Here is a 22,508-nt window from a genome sequence, read left to right as displayed (position 1 = left end):
AACTCCACCATAGACCAGCAAGATTTTCTGAGTGTGGGGCCCAGTATATCAGCATTCCTTAAGTGCTCCCAAGTATATACAAGAGCTGTGAGCCAACCATTCCTTACATAAAATGATCTGAAGTGTTATTGATCTTCCTGTCCGAATCTCCCTGAAACCATGACATCTGGAACTTAATACAATACTCTAGATATAAAAGGAGACATGCAGCCCTGACCGTTGTGGCTCAGTTGGGTGAACGTCATCCTGCAAAGAGAAAAGTCTCTGGCTTGATTCCTGGTCGGGGTACACACCTGGGTTGTGGGCCAGTCCCCCATGGAGGTGTGTGTGAGAGGCAGCCAACTGATGTTTCTCTCACATATCAATGTTTCTCACCTTCTCTTTTTCCCTCCCTTCCCCTCTCTCTAAAAATAAGTAAGTAAATAAAATATTAAAAAATAAATAAAAGGAGACATGCAGATTCCTCATTCTAGGTATTCATCCTTCTTTTCCCTTCTTCTTTGTTTCTTCCTTCCTTGGCCAACAGGACACAATGTTGATGCACATCAGGGGCTTATTCAAAATCCCTAAATATTATTTTTATTAACTGTTCAATTTGAAATAATTTCAGACTTACAGAAAAGTGGCAAGAATGGCACAAAGACATTGACAGGTGTCTCTTACACACCTTTGCCAAATATTTACATCTTACGTAACCCAGTAAATTACATAACAGCAAATTAACAATGACACAATACCATTAAGTAATCTACAGACATTATTCAAATTTCACCATTTGTCCCACTAATGTCCTTTTTCTGGTCCTGTGTCCAATCCAAGATCTCACACTGCACTTAGTTGGGACGTCTCTTTAGTCTCCCTCAATCTTTGTCCTTCGTGATCTCGACAATTTCGACAGACATTGGACCAGTTGTTTTGTACAGTGACCCTCAACTGGGTTTTGTCTGGAGTCCTAACGATTAAATTCAGGCTATGGATTTTGGAAGAATACCACAGAAGTCATACTGTGCTCTTCTCAGAGCATTTATATCAAAAGGCACATGATGCCAATACATCTTATTATCGAGGAAGTTAACTGTGATCTTGGTGAGGGTAGTGTCTGCCGGGTTTCTCTACTCTAAAGTTGACAATTTTCCCCTTTGCAACTAATAAGTATATTGTAGGAAAATGCTTTGAGACTATAAAAATATCCTTTTAGTCATCATCACTTTTCCTGTCTATTTGAAATTTAACATCCATTGACTTTTCTTTCCTGCAACAATTGTTATTATGTTGTTTCTCAAATGATGATTTTCTAATTATCACTCCTTCCAGTTATTAATTGGAATTTATAACACAAGGGACAGCTCTCCCCTTTCCCCCTAATTTATTTATATCAATATAGGCTCATGGATATTTATTTTATTTTTATTTATTATATTAATCCATTACTAGCATTATTTTGTTGTTCAAATTGTTCAGATTTAGCCACTGGGACAATTGATAGTTCCTGCATCCTTTTCATATGTTCCAGTTATTTTTTTTAACTGTGGTAAAAAACACGTAACAAAATTTACCACCTTAACTATTCTTAAGTGTACAGTTCAGTAGTGGTAAGTATATTAACATTGTTGTGCTGAGAGTCTACAGATCTTTTTAATACTGCAAAACTGAAACTCTATACGCATTAAACAACATCTCCACATTTTCCCCTCTTCTCAGCCCCTGGCAAATGCCATTTCAATTTCTGTTTCTACAAATCTGACTACTTTAGATAACTCAGATAAGTAGAATCAGACAGTATTTGTCTCTTTGTGACTGGCTTATTTCATTTAGCATAATGTCCTCAAGGTTCCATGTAATAGGTGTAACAGGGTTCCCTTCCTTTTTAAGGCTGATTAAAATTCAACTGTATTTTTAATACCACATTTTGTTTATCCATTCATCTGTTGATGGGCATTTGGGTTGCCTCCATCTCTTGAATGAAAAATGTTGCCATAAACACAGGTGTGCAAATATCCTTTTAAAATCCTGCTTTCAATCCTTTTGGGTACATAGACACAAAAGTAGTTACTGAATCATATGGCCTGAACATGTTTTGAACACTTCTTTACTTTCTGGCATCATAAAATATTCCAGATTCCTCACCTTGTACTGCCCCAGCTCTGCAATCATCTATTTCTCAAAAGAACCCTGGTTTTCTTTTTTTGGAGAACAATTTTTAGAAACCAAATTTGGGCATGAGGTGTATGCATTGCTACTGGGTAGCATTCTTGTCCTTCTCAGTAGTAGTGCAGAAAATATGCGTATGTATACCCACATATCTTGATCTACTTTTCTTGGTAAGACAGAGAGACACACCACGAATTATACCATAAATTATACCAATCCCTCCTCTAATCCAACACCACAGAAGGTACATTCTTTCTTTTCCCTCTTCCTTAGTTGCAACTCTTTTCCCCCACAGCGAGAAACCTATCACTATCCATAGTATAGTTACTAACACTTGCTCAGTCCTATAAAACACATAAAATAATGTCAGACTTGCTAATGATACCTTGAGAAAAAATTTAGTAGCCATAATATATTTACATATAGTACTTTTTGTCTTTAGCCTTACAGTACACAGTGAAAACACCAATTCCAGAGCGACTTAGGTTAGTCCTTTTCTTCTCCACCCTGTTCAGTGTGATTGTTATTCATCTGTAATACATTCAAGTTCACTTCTCACTATTTGTAGTCCATTTTGGATTCTCCCCACATTTAGCTTGATTTTAATTATGTATTTTGGGGGTAAATGAAAGATTAACATGATTCTAAAAGTTAGAGGATAGAAAAACATGCGGAGAAAAGTGTCACTCCATCTTACCTTCTACTCCACTCCTTTTTCAACATTCTTTCCACACACTGCCATCCACCCTTTTAGGTCACCAATTTCATTAGTTCCGGTTTATCCAGAAAATTTTAAAAATGCACATTTTCTTATTTTTTCATTCTTATGTGAAAAACAGTATATTATTGATATTCTTTTTGCACCTCCACTTTTCACTTCCCTTCACTTAATACATTCTGGAAATCTACATTGGTTTAGAGATCTTCCTTATTCATTTTTACAGATATATAGTATTCCATTATGTAGCTATACCATAGTTTATTCAACCATTCTCGTATATATAGGCATTTAGGTTTTTTCCAATATTTTGTAATTACAAACAGTGTTGCAATGAACAACCATATGCATGTGTATTTTCATGTTGATGGAGGTCTAAACTTCAGGGTAGATTCCAGAAAGTGGGATTGCTGGGACAAATGGCAAGTAAGAATATAATATTAGCCCTGGCTGGTGTGACTCAGTGGATTGAGTGCCAGCCTGCAAACCAAAGAGTCACCGGTTCAACTCCCAGTGTAGGGCACATGCCTGAGTTGCGGGCCAGGTCCCCAGTAGGGGCGTGCAAGAGGCAACCAAACATTGATGTTTCTCTCCCTCTCTTTCTCCCTCCATTTTCCTCTCTCTAAAAATAAATAAATAAAATCCTTAAAAAAAGAATACAATATTATCAGATGATATTGCCGAATTCCCTGCCAAAAGAGCTGTATCATCTGCATTCCCGTCAGCAGTACATTAGAGCGCGCTTTCCCACTGACTTGCCAACAGAGTATGTTGTCATATTTTTTAATTCCTGCCAATGTGAGAGGTGAGAAATTGTATCTTAGTATTGTTTATTTTTACTTCTTTAATTATGAGTTTGAACTCTTTGTGTACTATTTTGAACAATTTAACATCATGTCTTTCTTCATATCTATGTGAATTTTGTTCATGTCATTTTTCCATATTTCTATCAAAAGTTTTGGTCCTTTGTCTCTCCATTTTTAATAATCCTTTATACAGGGTGGGGCTAAAGTAGCATTACAGTTGTTCATATGGAAAATCATACAGTAATTAGTAAATAATAATATAAGAATAAACTCCGTTTTGTGTACTCACAACTGTAGACCTATTTTGCACCACCTGATATATGTGGCAGGTATTTCCCAGTTTGTCAGCTGCAGGCTTTTCGGCTATGAAAAAGGTTTTCGTTTTATATAATCGCATTTACTGATATTTTATTGCCTCTGAATTTTAAGTTATGGTTAGAAAAAAGATTTCACCTGTTCTTTCTTTCTAGTTCTTCTATGGTTCCATTTTTTACATGTATTTTTAAAACCATTTTTAGATTTTATTTATTTTAGAGAGAGTGGAAGGGAGTTAGAAAGAGAGGGAGAGAAATATCGATGTGCGAGAGACACACTGATTGGTTGTGTTTCTCATACCCCCAGCTGGGGACCTTGGCTCCCAACTCAGGCATGTGCCCTGACTGGGAATTGAACTGGCGACCTTTAGGTTCACAGGCCAGCATTCAATCCACGGAGCCACACCAGCCAGGGCTAAAATAATTTTTATACATTAAGTACTTTCATTTAATTTTTAAAAGAAATTTACATACCTCCCCACCCTTTCTTTTAAGTTAGTGTGACAATTTTCCATAATAAACTACTAAAAGAGAAGCTTTGGTCAAGAATGGAAATAGGAAAAACAAAAACAAAAACAGAAAAGAAAAAAGAAACACAATCACTGCTGCTTTTAGAAAACCAACAGTTTCACTGATATTCAAACACCACCACACACACAACATTTGTGAGATATGTGTCTTTGGTGGTTTGGGTTTTTTTGTTTCTGTTTTTGTTTTTGTGGCTGGCTCCCCATGAAATGGCAGAGCTGTTGTGGGGTCAGTTTGTCAGTCTGTCATGCTGGATCGCAGAGGCTCACTCAGCTTCACATTAGCTGAAGGTCCTGGATACAAGACTCTAAGGTCTGGAAATCCCCAACTGTCATGGCTCCACTGATGCCACTGGCGCAACTCTGGCGCAGTATCTCCGAGGCTCTACTGTGTGTGTGGACCTAGGTATGGCTCTCTTGTCCATGTGGTGGGAGCTGCCATGGAAACGTGTTGTGCTGGATGCCCTGTTTTGGACTGCCTAGCTTGGGAGGGGCAGGAACTCTGTTTTCAGAATTGAGACCTGCATGCTTTTTGAGGCATCGGGAAGGGACACAGTACTGTCGTAGCTCGCCCAAGTCAGGCAGCTCTCACTGGTGGAGAAGCTGATGCCATGCATCCAGCCACCAGTGCCACTGCCACCAAACTCTGCCATCAACTGACCAAAAGGCATCTCGCTGCCCCTTGCTGTTTTTCCCCAACTTCTTTACGTATGCAGAAAACACTCTGCATTTGAAATCACATGATCCTGCCTCCAGCAAAACATTATCGGGATGCCAATCCAAGCTGAGGACCCTGGAGCAAACTAGCTTCTTAATATGCTTGCTTACCCACCAGACATCTCCAGACTTAAAGTAACAAACAGAAATGAATCCCGCTCCATTCCCTACAGCAAGTTTGTTCTTTACTGGGAACCACTTGACAGAAGTGTCTGTACGGTTAATTCTCAGGATTAGCAGGGTTTGCTTCCAGACATCACTGTCCTGACCCTAGACATAAGCATTGAGGTCTGCCTCACAAGTAACAATGTAGTCACTCTTGGAAGCTCAGTCGATACTTGTGATGTGTCCACTGTGCTCCTTGAGTTCATGAGCCTTCACCCATGGACTCCTGTTCTTTTTACAGATGTGGATTTCGTGATTATCGGGGCCAAGGGAAATCTGGGTATGATCACTGTTCCGGGCATGAGGGTGACTGGCTCTAGTAAAAACTGATGCAGGAACATTATTCTTAGTGTTTTCAAAGGGTAGAAAGCTGAGGTACAGGAGTCTGGACCAGCTTTGAGCGAAGAACTCATGGACTCTGGTCAGTCAACACAAACAGGCTCCCATGGGCACAAGGGGAGGACTGAGGCCCACCCACTTTTTACAGTTTTACAATAGATCCCGGATTCATTTGGAGTTTATTTTAGTGTATGATGTAAGATATGGATCCAATTTATCTTTTTTCTACATATCTACCCAGCTGTTCCAGCACCATTTATTAAAAAGTCCCTCTTTGCCCCAGTGATTTGAGATACTACCTTTATCATATACTAAATTTCCTTAAGTTCTTGGATCTATAGTTGGGTTTTGTATTCTACTTCACTTATATATTTGTTTACTCGTGCAACACTACCACTGTGTTTTATTTGTAGAAGTGTTACAATATATTTTAATGTCTAATAGGGCTAGTCCCTCCCCTCTGAAAAAATATTTTTATTTTTAAAATTTCTTATTTTTTCAATTTATATTTTTATTTAAGTAATACAACCTTATATTGGCTGTATTAGTTTCAGGAGTACAATATAGTGATTCAACATTTTATACCTTACAATGTGATCACCTGATTCTAGTAATCACCTGTCACTCTGTAAACTTATATTACTGACTACATGTCCCGTCCCCTTTTTACTGCCCCTTTCGGTGACCATCTCTTTGGTCTGTTTCTGAGTCTGTGTTTGTTTTGTTTGTTTCATTTTAATTTAGATTCCACATGTAAGTTAAACCATATGGTATTGGTCTTTCTCTGTCTGACTTATTTCATTTAGCAAAATACCCTCTAGATCCATCAATGTTGTCATGAATGGAAAGATTTCATTTTTTTATTGCTGTGTAATATTCCAGTGTGTGTGTGTGTGTGTGTGTGTGTGTGTGTGTGTTTCACATCTTCTTCATCCATTCATCTATGGCTGGTCACCGAGGCTGCTTCCATATCATGGCTATAGTAAATAATGCTGCAATGAACATAGGAGTACATATCTCTTTTTGAATTAATGCTCTCATTTTAGTTGAATATATACCCAGAAGTGGAATTGCTGAATCATATGATATATCTATTGTTAGTTTTTTTTGAAGACTCTCCATAATGTTTTCCATAGGGGCTGCACCAGTTTGCAGTCCCACCAACAAGTGCACAAGGGTTCCCTTTCCTCCACATCTTTGCCAACATGTTCTTTGTTGACTTTTTTTTGTAATCTTCACAACATGTTAATTGATTTTAGAGAAAGGAAAGGAGAGAAACACCAATTAGCTGCCTCATATATGCTTCCTGACCAGGAATTGAGCACACAACCTGGGCATTTGCCCTGACCGGGAATAGAACCCACAACTTTTTGGTGTACAGGATGATGCTCCAACCAAGCCACACCGGGCATGTTGACTTTTTGACAATAGCCATTCTGACAGGTATAAGGTGGTATCTCACTGTGGTTTTGATTCGCATTCCCCTGATGATTAGTGATGTTGAGCATCTTTTTTGTCTGTTAGCTATCTGTATGTCTTCTTTGGAGAAATGTCCTCTGTCATTTTTGATTATTTTTTTGTTACTGAGTTGTATGAGTTTCTTATATATTTTGACTATTAACTCCTTATCAGATATATAGTTTGTGAATATACTCTCCCAGTCAGTAGGTTGCCTTTTTGTTTTGTTGATGGTTTCCTTTGCTGCACAGAAGCTTTTTAGTTCGATGTAGTCACGTTTATTTTTTCTTTTGTTTCCCTTGCTCAAGGAGAACACGTCCATAAAGATATTACTCAGACTGGTGTCAGATGGCTTACTTCCTATGTTTTCAGCCCTTATGTTTAAGTCTTTAACCCATTTTGAGTTTATTTTTGTATACAATGTAAGAGAGTAGTCCAGGTTCATTTTTTTTGCATGTATCTGTCCAGTTTTCACAACACCACTTGTTGAAGAGACTGTTACTCTTATGTATATTTTTACTTCCTTTATCATAGATTAGCTGAACATACAAGTGAGGGTTTATTACTGGTCTCTCTATTCTGTTCCATTGATCTATGTGTCTGTTTTTGTGCTAGTATTATACTGTTTTGATTATTATAGCTTTGCAGTATAGTTTGAGATCAGGGAATGTGATACTTCCAACTTTGTTGTTTTTTCTCATTTGTTTTGGCTATTCAGGGTCTTCTGTAGTTTCATATAAATTTTAGGATTATTTGTTTCAGTTCTGACATAAAAATTTTTATTATTTTTAATGTTTTCTTGACTATTTTTGCATGTCTATTTATCTAACTTCCCCAAAAAGCCTGTTGGAAGTTTTATTGGAATTATATTTATAAATTAATTTAGGGAGAATTGTCATCTTTATGATATTCAATCATCTTATTCAAGAACTGGTGATGTCGTTCCATTTGTTCAAATGTGTCTCCCAGGAGTGTTTTAATGTTTTCTTCCTGTAGGTCTCACACATTTTTTGCTAAGTTCATTGCTACATAGTCAATCTTCTTTGTTATTACAAATGGGGTCTCTCTACCATTACATTTTCTATATTCCTTTGTATTTCTGTGGTATATGTTGTCACTTCTGCTCTTTCATTTATGATTTAATTTGCGTCTTTTTCTTGATGAGTCTATTTAAAGGTTTATCAATATTGTTTATCTTTTCAAAGAACTAGCTCTTCATTTCACTAATCTTTTATATATATTTTTAGAGTATATTTTGTTTATTTCTGCTCTGATCTTTATTACCATTACATCTTCTAGTTGGTTACTTTTCGTGTATATGAAAGTAACTGACTTCAGTATGTTAATTTTACAACTTGTTACCTTATCTTTAAGTGTATGAGTTTTATCCATGATTCTCTGTGGCTTTCAGGATTACTATCACATCAACTGTAAAAATAAATAGTTTCCCTTTGTTAAAGCCTTGTGCCTCTAATTAATTTCTCTAGTCTCACTGCATTGGCCAATACCTCTCGTGCAATGTTGAAGTGGAGATAGTGGCCTTCTTCCCTCGTTTCTGGGCTTAGAAAAAATACCTGAAGTGTTTCTCAATTTAGTAAGTTACTGATTTTAAAACTTCATATAAGTTACTGGTTTTAAAACTATATGTAAGTTACTGATTTTAGAAGCATATATATATTTTATTAATAAAGTATTCATCAAGTCATATTTTCTTGAGTGTTTTTATGAGGAATGGATATTGAATGTTGAAAGTTTTGTCATCATTTATGAAGATTATCTTATGATTATTTTTCCTGAAACCTATTAATATGGTACTATATGATTATTAATGGATTTCCTAATAATGAGCCTACTTTTAATTCTTGGACTTAAACTCACCTAATCATAGTGAATTATATTTTTAATGTGGTGTTAGATTCTGTTTGTTAATAAAATATTTATCAGTGCTACAATAGTACTATATATGTGGCACTTCATAGGTATTCAGCATTAGTCTGTAGTTTTCTCTTTTCCACTGTCTTTATCATATTTAAGTATCATTATTATCTTTGCTTCATAGGAAGTACAGACTTTCTCTACATTTTCTATACTCTGAAATAATTTCTAGAGTTTTGGGACTATCTGGTATGCAGAGGTTTAGCAGAATTCCCCTGTGAAATAATCTGGGCCTGGTATTTTTTTTGAGGAATAGTTCCTTAAAAAGGTTCTTTATATCTTCCACAAAAATTGGTCTGTTTAAATTTTATGTCTCTAGCAATTTTGATAATCAGAATTCCCCAAGGAAATTATTCATTTTGTCAACATTTTAAAATGTATTTGCAGACTTGCAAAGACTAGTAAGTTTTTTGTTTCATTGGTTACTTCTCCATTACCACTTATTCTACTTTTGTGCTTTCTCCTTTTTTCTTCTTTATTGTGTTAGCCAGTAGTTTGCCTATCTTGATATTTCCAACAAATCTTTTAAAAATGCTTTAAAAAATCATTGCTATTCTGGACTAAGTCCCTCTAAAATCATGACACTTAGAAACAACCACAATTCTGTAGTGTAAAACCAGACACTCAGCATCCTCTCGCCCAAATTTCACATTCTTTCTCCCCTTTCTCTTCCCTTTCTTTTTTTTTTTTGTTACCACCTCACATTGTTGAGTCACACAATGCTGGCAACAAAAACTTGTAATTTTTAACACGTTCTGCTGATAAACCAATTTCTTCCACCTTCAACCTTTTAAGATTGATCTTCTTGATCCACATTTACTTCCTACAAATTTCAACCTGTCAGATTCCAGACCCTGTCATTTTGTGCATTCATTGATTCAAATCAACCAACACTTCCAGGAGCTGTGCCAAACCCCGTGCTTACAGGCACGTTAATAACTATGCCACAGAGTGATTACTGCAGCAATGGAGACACGTTCAAACTGCTTTTCATGCACAGAAGGAGCAACAGGATGGGAGGACGTGGGAGTCAGGGAAGACCCAAAAGGGAAGGAAACATTTGGCTGGTTTGTTAAGGATGTTTGTCAGGTGGAGAAGGGCTTCCCAGGGACAGGTGATTTTAAAAAAGAGCTGTGAAGCCATGTGGCATCTGGGAGGAAGAGCCAGTTAATAAATTAGTGTGGGGCAGGCCGTGATGATGGAGACATAGGTCAGCATAGGGCCTACCAGCACTTAGACTCAGGGCCTGAAGACCTTCAGCAGGAAAGCCTGGAGTTTTGAAACTGGACACTGACACTGTGAGACCCACATCTTAGAAAGGTCACTTTGGACACAGCACCAAATATGGGAAAGAGGAGCATCCAGGTTGCGAGAAACAAACAAGGAAATGAGGAAATAGTTCCAGTGACAGAGGATGACAGCCTAGACTGAAGCAGTTATAGTCAGAAAAGCACAAAGTCCAGAAACAAGTCAGAGGTGACTGATAAGAGAAGGTCCCAAGAGCCACACCTGAATGACTAGCTGGATGACAATGGTGTAACAGAAATGGAGGACACATGAAGACCTAGTGTTGGGAAAAAGCAAAGAGTTCAGGTTTGAATAAGAGTCTGAACTCTTTGTAGAACATCAGGGTAGAGATGTTCACAGCCAGCTGGCAAAATGCAGGTGTAGTGCACAAGGGGTGAGGCTGGGAGGTGCTGGTCTGAGAGGACCTCTGTGTGGCAGGTATAGCCGCAGGCGCAAATGAGAGAGAATAACTACCATCTACTGAGCACTAACTACACACCAGGGACTGCGCTAACCACTTTACTGTATCTTTTCATACAGAATTTTTTCACACACGCACATGAATCCTGTGAGAAATTATCATTCCCATTTCACATACATGGAAACCAAGGTTCAGAGCAAGAACAAGCCCAGGGTCACAATGCTGGTAAGTGTGAGAACAAGAATCGAACTCAGTGCTGACTCTAAGCCGGGGCGTACAAGTAAGGTGAACTACAAGAAGCTATTTGGCAGGAAAGGGAAAGAAGAGAATGAAAATGTACTAAGTGGCAATTTTTGTCAGCCACTGAAAGAGTCACTGTATGTGCCTGTGTCCTTTGCTCTTCAAACCCAACCATCAAAAGTGATGTTATTAGCCCCATTTTCCATGTGGGAAACCTCGCTCAAGATCATAGCACTGATAACTGATGAAAATGGGATTGGAACTCACTCCATCATACTCCAAAGAACATATTTCCACAATCCTCAAGAAAGCATACAATGAGAGAAAAGGGAATATGCAGGGCAGAGAATGGGATATATCAGCATTAAAGGAACAAGAAAGTAAAATAAGCAACAAAAAATGATTTTAGGACACGCAATCAGAAGGAAAGAGAACATATCATGTGGGAACCCAGGGATGAGAGAATTTTAACATGGGCGGCCAGTAAGGTCAAATGCTGTACAAAAGTCTGGCTGAGGACTAAGGATCCCATTGCATTTAATAATTAACAGGCATTGGTGACCTTTTTGAGAACAGATGCTGTAGAGTGGTGGGGTTTAAAGTCAGATGGCAGTGAACTGAGAAGACGTCAGGAAGTATAAAAACAGAAGCAGTGAGGGAAGGAGAAAGAGTAGCTGAGAGACGAAGGTGGAACAGAGAATGAGGGTGTTGAGGATGAGAGGATATTTGTAGGCTGAGAGAAGGGGTTAGTGAAGGAGAAACAGATCCAAGGGGAGGGATGTGAATGACACAGCAGGGTTCCAGAGGAGAGGAAGAGGTGGGGAGGCAGGAATGGGTAAGTACGTGGGGAGATTTGGAGGTGGGAAAGGGGAAAGCTGAAGCAGCCCAAATCTAAACGCCCCTCCATTCATTATGAAGTAGATGGGTTTATCTTTGAGAGTGATAGGAACAGGGAGAATGAGGGAGGCTTCCAGAAAGGGGCCCTGGAGAGGCTGGAAAGAATGATAATGGTACCAAGGACTCAACAGGGCTGGAAATCATAATTTTGTAATTGAATCAACCTGCAAGTTTATGTGATTTCCTCTAGCAGGCCGGAACGGTGAGTGGAGGAAACTACTGTAATCGGTCAGAGGAAAAGCAGGGAAGTGAGGATGGTGGTGAGAGTGACTCTCTGAAGTGACTCATCTTGGAATCTGCACCAGGGTGAAGAAATTAAAGCAGAGCTGATAGACTGAGAGGACAGCGAAGAGTAAGGAGAGGAGAACTTGATGCTACCGGATGTAAGTTGAATGGGAATGGAGGAGTGTGAAACTAGAGTTTAAGCAGAGAGTAGAGTTTCAGAGTTCAAGATTTCTAGGGTAGGCAGTTCTGTGGAGTAAGTTCCGATGAAGCCTTGCTACGTGGCATTGTTGCGGAGGCACAGGGGGGCGATCATTGCAGTGGGATGGCCAAGGAACTGGGACTCCCCACTATCTTCATCATGGATCCTGGAGTCATTCCAGGAGACTGGCAGATACTGAGATGCTGAGGGTATTTACTACTCTGCCCAGATACGTAGAACTTAAAAAAATAATAATAATAAGCATGCCTTCAATGAAATCACTGACAAAAATTTTTAATTGAAGAATGTCATGTCATGTCACTACTATGTCATGTCTGCATGCTGACAGAGAACTATTACATGGCAGCTAACCAACAGACCAGAGATTCACAGCTAGTGGGGCTATTCTTACCCACAGGTGAAGGGTTACAAGGACTAGCTCTTCTCCCTTCCTTTTAAGTCTAATCTGGGAGCCAACCACTAAACCAAGTGTCACTGTGTCTTCTCTTTGACCTGAAGATATCTGTACTCGGTATCCAAGAGACAGGTCAAGACCCTGTTGGTGCTATAAATGGCTACTGCTGGCTCTGAAAAAAACTGATTTGAATGACAAATCAGACACTCATGAGGACCAGCCACACCACCCACTTGTGCCACAAAGATGTTATCTTAAAAGAGGCCTGTACTGAAAACCTAGGCCCTGGTTTCAAATTTTACTAGAGCTGCTTCTGAAATACTATATAGTTTTTTTTTGCAACAGACTGTTATTCTCTGGTGGTTGAACTAGCAGTTCCATTTTTTTCTTTTTTGGGGGGTGTGCCTCAGAATGTCTTCTTAAATTTTAAGTGTGTGAAAGCCAGATAAGCAAAATAGGGGAAAGCAGTAATTCTTGGTTAGCGCCAGGGTGGGTAATTCTGAGCCTAGCCCCCTCTGCCCCTGTGCACCCTGCAAGCCAAGTGGAATATCCCCTTAAGGGGTTCTTGCATAAGCTGGGGGGGAAAATCCACTGAATTTTGTTTACTTCTAGCAGTATCATTTTATAAGTCAATTATTTAGTGAAGACAAAATACAATAGATTTGGCAAAATGAAAACATCTGAAATACTCATAAGTATATCTTGGCAGTGGCTGGTGTGGCTCAGTAGATTCAGCACCTACCTGTGAACCAAAAGGTAGCTGGTTTGATTCCCCAGCAGGGCACATGCCTGGGTTGCAGACCAGGTCCCCAGTAGGGGGCATGCAAGAAGCAACTGATTGATGGATCTCTCGCACATTGATGTTTCTCCCTCTTTCTCCCTCCCTTCCCCTCTCTCTAAAAGTAAATAAATAAAATCTTTTTCAAAAAAAAGAAATATATATGCTCCATAGAACCACAATCAGTTACCAATCAGGCCAAGAAGGGGGAGGGAGAGGCTGGAGGTATAACTAACAGCTCTTGGCATAGCTGTCCAGCTCACAAAACTCCCTCTTTCATAGAGCATGCCCTCTGCATATTCAATGGCAGGCCCCAGGACAGAGTTGCTATTATATCACTCCCTCCACCAGCCACAGTTGACTGGTCAAGCCCAGTAGATCTCAGAAATTTTTTGATCTTGCATTTGTGAATAGAATCAGTCACCTTCCCCACCATCCTTCTCTCAGTTTCTCTCAGCCTCTCTTTGACAAAGTTATAAGTAACAAAACTTAGATGCTGCCATAGGCCATTTTGCTCACCTGAGAAAAGCCATCAGTAGTGAAAATGAGTAAAGCCATCCACAGGAAGAACCAGAAATAAGAGGCAAAAAAGCAGAGGGAGAGACCCTATCAGTGTTTGAGTTCTTGATATTCATGGAGACTCTGCTCCATCCTTGCCCATTCCACAATTTAGTTTTTCAGTCTTTCCTTGGACTTCATGAGTCAGTAGATTCCATTTTCTATCTCTGCTAGTTCAAGTTGGGTTCTTGGCACTTGCAACCAAACTAATAAAAAAAGGAAGACACTTTCGGCTTTTGGTTTGGCAGAGGCTTAAGTGTGACTTGCTTTGTTCATATTGAATCTGGGTTCATCTGACACCAGCCGCTTCCACTATGCCACCAAGTTCGACCCCAACTAGATCAAAGTCGTTCATATATCTGAGGTACCTGAGGTGCGCTGGTGGGCAACTTGGTGTCTCATCTGCCCTGACCCCCAAGATCAGCCCTCGGGGTCTGTCTCCAAAAAAATTAGTGATCACATCCCCAAAGCAACTGGTGACTGTGTTGGTGTAGGAAGTTAGCTAGTTATTAATAAAGAAAGGAAGCAAAGTGAATCGGACACTGTTAAGCATGGTCAGCTGGGGAGCATGGGCCTGTTTGCTTCACCAGGAAGTTACAGCTTCACACACTGCCCATGGAACCACAGGCCTGTTCCCTGTAAATCACTGGGGAAAGGGATAAAACAAGGGTGGGGGGGGGGGCGGGGTAAACACATGTGCAATAGGAGCCAAAATGGCAACCATAGAGGCTGCTCAGTCTAGCCTGGGAAAACAATGGATGGTTGGAAGTCAGGCCAGTGCAAACCTGCAAAAGCTTGGGAAGTTGACTGGTTATTTTTAAGAAGCTCCTGGTCCTTCCCAAGCCCAAGATAATATAATCCCAGGGAACAAAGACCTTCTCTCACTCACTTGGGAACACATGCTTGCCCTGTTTATTTGCACATTCTCTCCATAGTAACCATGCAGGCTAGCAGCTGTGTGGACTACAAATGCAAGCTCCAGGTGGGAGCCTGGGTACAGCATCACAGCCAGGAATAGCGCTAAGCTACCTGGACAGGGGCTGAGTCTGCTAATGCTGGGACAATGAAACAAAAACTCTGGACAATGGCCTTTGTTTTAGCCTTGCTGAGGACACAACTGGACTTTTTCCATGGCAAGATGAACAGATATGGGACTCTAGGAACCCCAAGGCAGCCTTCTATTTCCATCCAAATAAATCTTGCCACACCACACTGTCCCCTGCATGGGTCCATGAAATGCTTGTGATCCTGCAAAAGAGCCCCACTTCCACCAGCAACATCTGGAAGGGTCTGAGGACTACAGTGAAACTGACCATTCAGAACAGAAAAGCCCAAACTGAAGTAATACTGATAGGGGACTCAAGAGTTGGAAAATTTTAGTTTAAGGTAAGTAGTTATAAGCCTGGTCAGTAATACATGTGTTAAAGCTATTGTTTCAGAAACTACAGATAAGGCCCATCCTGGCTCCCAAGAGAGACAGCCGACCTCCTGGGGCACTGCTAAAGATTACTGCCTGGGGAACAAGCGGAGGCCTCTGGGCCATTTTGCTCCAGGGAGAGACAGATGACCACCCACCCCTAGGAACAGCTAACTGCCCAGGGCAAGAATATTGCAGTTTTTTAATCTAATTTTCCCTGAATTTCAAAACCCCTTACCACACTTTGTTATAAAAAGGCTGGCTTGGAAAGAAAACGTAAGACGGTCCGTTAGGGTATGAACCAGCCATCTTCTCAAATCGCCGGCCATCTGAGTAAGTGCCCGTAAAGACGCAATCCCTGTCTCTGTGGGTATGTGACAGACAGCACGAATGCCGGTCTTTTCTGATTTCAACACCTTCTGCCTCTGCCTTGATCATCAAAGCCCTCAAAGAACTGCCAAGAGACAGAAAGTAGCAAAACAAAAACAAAAAAAACCCATTAAGCACAGTGGAAATATCACTCTTGATGACACTGTCCACACTGGCAGACACGGCACTGATCTTTAGCTAGAAAACTCTCTCGAGCCACTGAAGAGACCCCGGGGACTGCCCAGGCTGTGCACTCCAGTGTTGATGGCCACCACCCTCAGGTCATCATAAATGATGTCAGCAGTGGTGCCATAGAATACCCCGCTAGTTAAGAACTACAAAGGAAAATATTTCAATTAAAGATCATTTGACAACCAAAAAATAAATAAATAAGACAATCAAACATACAATTTTTGTGACCACAAAGAACTACTCTTGATTCAGAATTAACATTTCTAACTTGTTCCATGGAAGCCAGAAGGATGCCTAAATAATCCAGAGGTCTAGAAGGACTGAGGGTTTTTATGATAACCCTCTGAATCAGACCTCAGGGAAAAGAAAAGCAGATGCAGCAACAGTCAGAGCTGTCTGAGCAGGATTTTGGCTTCACAAGGCTGACCCACTCCCAGGCTATGAGTAGCTGGTATGGGGAGGGGACCTCAGCAACCCCATACTCTCCTCTCCATCAGCTTCCTCTAAGACACTCCAAGTAACACTACAACATATATTTAAACTCTTCCAATGAAAACAATTCTGTCTACCATCTTAATTTGTGCAGGACATCTTGACCTTGAAAGCTTCCCCACTGCCAAATGTAACTTTCTCTGTTTTTCTTTGGGGCCTGCCCTTCCTTCCAAACAGGTTTGTAAACTCAGTCTCTGCTTTCTATCTGCTTTAAGCCTCAAGGTGAAGGAGAATTCTTACAGGGTACTTGTTTGGTTAGAGCTGCAAAAGCACTGACCGGGCTTTACCAGAGAAGTCTGTGGGACCTACCATTCCTAGCAGAAACATCGAAGGAGTGGGCTTTATGGCTTCCTGCTGACAAGCAAGAAAGGCAAACCAGAGAAGCAAAGGGACTCCTGTGGTGTGCTAGAGAGTTCAGCAGATCTGAATAGTTGGGGAAGGAAATCAGTTTCAGAGTGAAACCAGATACCTGTTTCCAACCCTGAGACACAGTCTAGCAGCAGCCGCTGAGGAGGTGGGGCTGGGGCCACTGCTGAGAAACTGAGAGGAAGCAGGAAGTTCGGAAACCTTGAGTTATTACTGGTCTAAATTCTGCCAGTAAAAGAATGTAATATGGTATTTTTTTTCCTATTAACTCTTTTAGGCCTTTACTTAACCAGGAAAGGCTACTTGTTCACTGAATTTGGTGGCTAATTAGGTAAAAATAAAGTTCACAAGTAGAAATATTAACTTTTTTCCTCCCTACATTGAAGGGCTCATTGTATTAGTGTTCAGCCCAGTGGTTAAAGGATAATATATCAGAAAGTAAAAACCTAGACTTTCTGAAACATTTCACCTCCTAACCTGACTTTTAAATTTCCATTAGTCACGAGCTCTGTAAACACTCTGTTCTTTACAAGTGCATGTTACAAGGTAAGTGTCAATGAACGCGCGGATGAGGTAGCAATGCGTGTCCCATGCTAAAAAAGGGCATGGAGTCCCCGCCCCAGTGCCTTTGGGATTGTTCCCTATCCCCCTGCCACATCTGACCACTGAAGGTTTTGTCCATGACCACTTAAATAGGGCCTGGTTTGGGGATAACAAATAAGGAAATACATTCAGGAAAGCTTCCTTCAGTTTGCGTCCTCACAGCCTAGACAACAAGGCTAGGCGTGGGGGAGTGGCACCTGGCAAAGAGTGCCCTATCACTGCTCCTCCACACGCCTGGCCAGGCCATCACTCACCATCACATAATGCTGCATGATAGCTTGCTGCCAGGGAGCATCTGTTTAGCTGGCATTGACTCCTGTGGAACAAAGCCAATGAGTTTGGGTGAGGAGAGGAGAAATCAGTCAGGATAGAAAAAAGAAGGCTGGGGAATGTGATGCTTTGTTACCTTAAAGACTTAACTGGCCTTTCATTTCTACAGCAAAGCACAGAGGAACTCAGTGGAAATGTCTGAAAGCCTCTGCCTGAAGGCATGAGGCACTCAGGAGAGATATGCTGCAGCTGCTCCACATGCCAATCCCCTTCTTCACTCACCCTATGTCCCCTTATGGGAATGACACCAGACAAAGGCTCTTCCTGTATTTGTCAGGCACTGCCAAGCACATGAATCTCCACGTGGTATTTAAATTTCTACGTGGAGAAAAACTGGTATGGAAAGTCTCCCAGGTCATGTGTTTAAAAGCTGAAGGCTCAGGCACTTGATTTCCTGTTGACCAACATTTCAAATTATTCCCAAAACTTTCAGTCCCTCAGGCAATCCCCAGTCCAGCCAGACATGGGTTTGCTCTGCCTGACAAGCAGGATTTCTGCATCACCACAATTTTCCCAAGTTTGATACTTTAAACATTTGTTTATTTTCATTGACCTGGGAGTTCCACTAGGGCACAGACTCAATGTTATTTGCCTTATGTTTCCAGAGCCTGGCACGGTGCCTGGTAAACACAGTCATTCAGTGCATGTCTGCTGAGTGAGCACTTGCACGCACATTTTCCAATGGGCAGGAAAGTCTGGATTCAGCAAGCAGGTAAGTTGGTAAACATTTGGTACTTTTCATGATATCATTAAGTAGAAGATATCTATATAATCCCCACAAACACTACCTCTTTTATGGCACTTATCACACATTAAGCATCCTATTATGGCTTTTCAGTACAGCTATTAATACCTCCCTATAAATTCCTTGGAAGCAGGAATTAGGTGTTTTTCCACTATTTTATCCATCCCCTCATCCAATAAATGAACTATTAAATAATTAAATGAATGAATGCTTATTGGCCAAACTATGTTATAGTCTTCAGTCCACTAAAACCATCCAACACAAGCACCAAAATACTTTTTAAAGAAAGTCTAGGCCCCAGAAAAAATACTTGCAGAAATTCGTGCTGGCACATTAACCAAAGGCAATGTTCATGTGACGTCAATATTAGGTGGCAGAGAAAGCAAATGTAAACTACAGAAAGACCAGGCCCAAAACCTAAGAAAAGGGGATGACAGCAGGGTGGGCTACAGAATATGGCAGCAGCCGAAACTTGTGGAAAATCCGTAAGCAGATTACCCATGTCAATAAAAGGGGCCGCACTGAAACCACGGACATGGATCCATTCTGTGAGTAATGTGTCTGGGGGTTGAGACCAGGGCTTTCAAGGAACGTGACAGAAGGAAACTTTGTCATGCGCAGTTATACACAGTGGTATATGACTGAGAACAGAGCCAATGGGGAAGGGGGAAGCCCTGATTCATAGGGCAGGGTCTCTCTGTGCTGCATGGAACCCTAATAATTAACCAATTAGGGCTATAGCTTCATTTCCTGTGGCAGTTTTCTGTCATAGAGAATAAGGTCACAGCCCTAACTACACAGACCTTAAAAGCATCTAGGTGATGAATAGCTTCAGATATGCTTGGATTATGCCCCAGAGATGACTGGGTTCCCGTAGTGTTCTTAGCCTCAGTAAGGAGAGTTTCTCAGAGGAACTGAAGTATGTTCTGACACTGGCTTTTACGTCCCTATCTACATCCTTATGACATGACTCTAAAAAAAAAGAGACTGAATATTACTGGATCTATTAAGCAACCCTGGAGGCTGGAATAGGTCAATTGGGGCCCCATCCATTCTGAAATAACTAATCACAGCATTATTCAGTAGTACTAAATGTGATACAGCATATGAAAACAATTGTTCAATTTACTATGTGTATAAAAGAATTATTTAAACTTTAAAGGACCTTTGAAATTTAACATATTACTATTATTTAGATTATGTCAATTTCTCCGAGAAACCAAAAGTACTTATTGGCTGTCAAGAGTTCCCTAAGAGAAGGGAATGGATTATACACTAGCCTACAGGGGAGGTGGAGGGAAGTTTACAGGATGGGTAGAAAAATCAAATGTGAAGAAGAAAAAAGAGGCATTACTGCATTATTCTATAGATGAAATAATAACAGAGTTGTGTCTATTGTTTTTATGAAGACTCATGACTACCACAAAAAGAAAACTCTCCTGCTTTCCCTTGCCCTCATGTTTTGTAAGAATTGGAGGTCAGAAGATATATATGAACACACTAGAGCACTAAACAGCCAGCCAAGCCTCTTGGCTCTTCAGTGGAAAGCTCTGGAAGTGAAAATGAGCAGAAGGCAAAGAGTAGGACTGACTCTGCTGGTTTTCTCCTCCCTATAAGACAGTAGGACCTGATACCTGGCAACTGAGTTTAAGAAAGGGGAAGCCAGAGGAAAGACCTATGGGGCTTCTGCAATAATTGGTGGTTAAGCCAGACATATGAAGCTTGAGAGCAGGGGAGGCCCAAAGGCAGAGAAAAGAGGAATCAGGAATATTGGGAGCACTCAAAGAGGTGGCTTCCCGGCTCTTGGCTAACAATTCCCTTATGTGTGTTCAAAGGGGGCTGATGCATAGATGAGGATCCCCGCAGTACAGGCAGGATGCAAACTCTGCCCTTCCCTGAAGGCTGTGACACCCGTCAGCCAAATGAAAACTCTGACTATGTCAGGATAGCATCTCTGTAGTTTTCCTCTCTGGGGGACGAGGCTGGGGCACGCAGGCCAGGACTGGAGGAGGCTCTGGGACAAGTCAGGCAGCAGAACTTCTTAGACACAGGAATTAAGAAAAGAGCCTTACAGCAAGCAGCTCTGGAAAGAAAGCCTTACACACAAATTCATGAGAATTGTTACCTCTGGGGAAAAGGCAAGACTGGAGGGGTGGCCAAGGCACTCGGTCATGCTGGTAATGTTCATCTTTAAGAATGTATTCATGTGTTCGTTGTTTAACTAAAAACTGATTTAAAGAAAAATCTTCAATTTAAGAAGAGGGAAGAGAGGGAGAGGTGGAAAGAAAAGGAAGGAGGAAGAAAGACACAACTAACAATCTGGGTCTCCTTGTAGGTGTCTCCCTGGACGCTGGGATAGGGCAACCCAAAGGGTGGGGCTCACGAGCAGTCAAGGACTTGGAGCAAATCGCCAAGGGGGAAGGGCCCTAAATTAAAATCTGCTGAGTCGCAAGACAAGGAAATGGAATAAATAACAGAATTCTGAGAGAAAACAGTGCAGAGAAAAAGACCCTAGCCAGCCTGTCCGCCATGCAGCCTGTCAGGTTGGAGTCCCAGGTCCCCTCTCTCAAACAGAAGGGAGCTAATGCTGGCTCCCCAGGACTGGGACCAGAAACCCAAGCCGCCTCTCTCCTCTTAGGTCCTCTCTGCCAATCATGCCCTTGGTTGTGGTGAAATCTGTTGCCCTGGATTTAGTAAAATATATCAACATGAAGAGGGCACTTCATATGGACCACCCACTCCTCTTGCCCTCTCTCAAACTTTCTACCAATGCAATGCCACCCCACCCTTCCGTCGGTTTATCTGTTAGCTCCTGAAATAGAATGCGCACTTTCCCCAATATTCAGGAATTTCCTTGGGGAGAGTCTCCCGGAGAGAGAAGAGACAACCTCTTCTGGAAGAGATAACCTCTGAACATGTGGTCCTGTCTTCTGGGCTCAGGTAAGCTACCAGAGAAGGTCAATGCCCAACTCGGCTGGTGGAAGGAGGCCCTTTTGACTTCCCTCACTCCACCCGTCTCTCTGCACGGCATCCACCACCTTAGCCCCCCTAGAGCTCTGCAGGCGAATTGTTCTACAGTCCTCGTGAGGATGGGGGTGGAGGAAGACCCCTTCCAGAGATTAGGCGGGAAGCATTGGGGGAGGGGAACTGGGGAGTGGGAGGAGCAGATAGTTACCTCGTTGAAGCCCTCCGGCAGGACATCCAGCAAGTTCCCCCGGGTAAGGCACGCTAGCATTGTTCCTGCCCAAGGCTCCCGAGCGGGGTCTCCAGGCCAGGCTGCCGCGCCTCCTCCTCCCACTGCACACAAAGACTCTTGGTTCAGCGCATTGGGATTTCTCCGGAGTCCCCCAAGCCACTTACTGGAAACCCAGACTTGAGCCAAACTAGCGGCTTCCACTGGGCATGCTCCTACGGAGGCCTCCGCAGGAGGGGTGGGGGCGCTGCCGCGGTTCCTATAGAAACAGCTGGGTGTGCACTGGCTGGACAGGCGAGCTGGCAGCCTCCGCCCTGCCTGCAGGAGGGACAGCACTGCGGGGGATATGCGGGCAGGATGGCTTGTGCGCGTGCTGCACACACGCACATGCGCTGCAAACACGTTGTCAAACAGGCGGGCGGGCCAGCGTGTGCATGCGCTTGCTGTTCCACACGCACACACCAGGTCTGCAGGCGGGCATGTTTGAGTGAACGCTCGCGCACACACACATGCACAAGATCTTCTGATTTAGGGCCTCAAGTACCCACTGCGTGGTGGGTGGGAAGGGGAGTGAATCATAGGATTACCCGCCCCCCCCCCCCCACTTGCTGAAAACAGCAACCTTTTTCCACAGGGGGCCTGGACAGTGAG

At 41.8% G+C, this 22,508-nt stretch overlaps 1 protein-coding gene and 1 pseudogene across 7 annotated transcripts in view; both read right to left on the bottom strand.

The window, feature by feature from the left end:
- DIXDC1 (DIX domain containing 1) overlaps positions 1-22,508 on the bottom strand; it is a 75,672-nt gene that overhangs the window by 45,284 nt on the left and 7,880 nt on the right. For 3 of the 7 annotated variants that reach the window (XM_024570716.4, XM_053925853.2, XM_053925852.2), the window contains exon 1: positions 21,840-22,346. The exons of 1 other annotated variant lie outside the window; for it this stretch is intronic. In XM_024570716.4, coding sequence (XP_024426484.2) covers positions 21,840-21,899 — 60 coding nt within the window. In that variant the 5' untranslated portion in view covers positions 21,900-22,346. Of the gene's footprint in view, positions 1-2,444; positions 2,455-17,843; positions 17,906-21,839; positions 22,347-22,508 lie in introns of those variants that run through there. 3 more of the 7 variants (XM_045203954.3, XM_045203952.3, XM_045203953.3) reach the window with 3 other exon arrangements.
- On the bottom strand, positions 3,203-10,423 carry LOC128781134 (actin-related protein 2/3 complex subunit 1A pseudogene; annotated as a pseudogene).

This window comes from Desmodus rotundus, chromosome 5 (genome assembly GCF_022682495.2).
Source record: "Desmodus rotundus isolate HL8 chromosome 5, HLdesRot8A.1, whole genome shotgun sequence".
NCBI classification, from domain to species: domain Eukaryota; kingdom Metazoa; phylum Chordata; class Mammalia; order Chiroptera; family Phyllostomidae; genus Desmodus; species Desmodus rotundus.
This window is presented reverse-complemented; position numbering and strand designations above follow the sequence as displayed.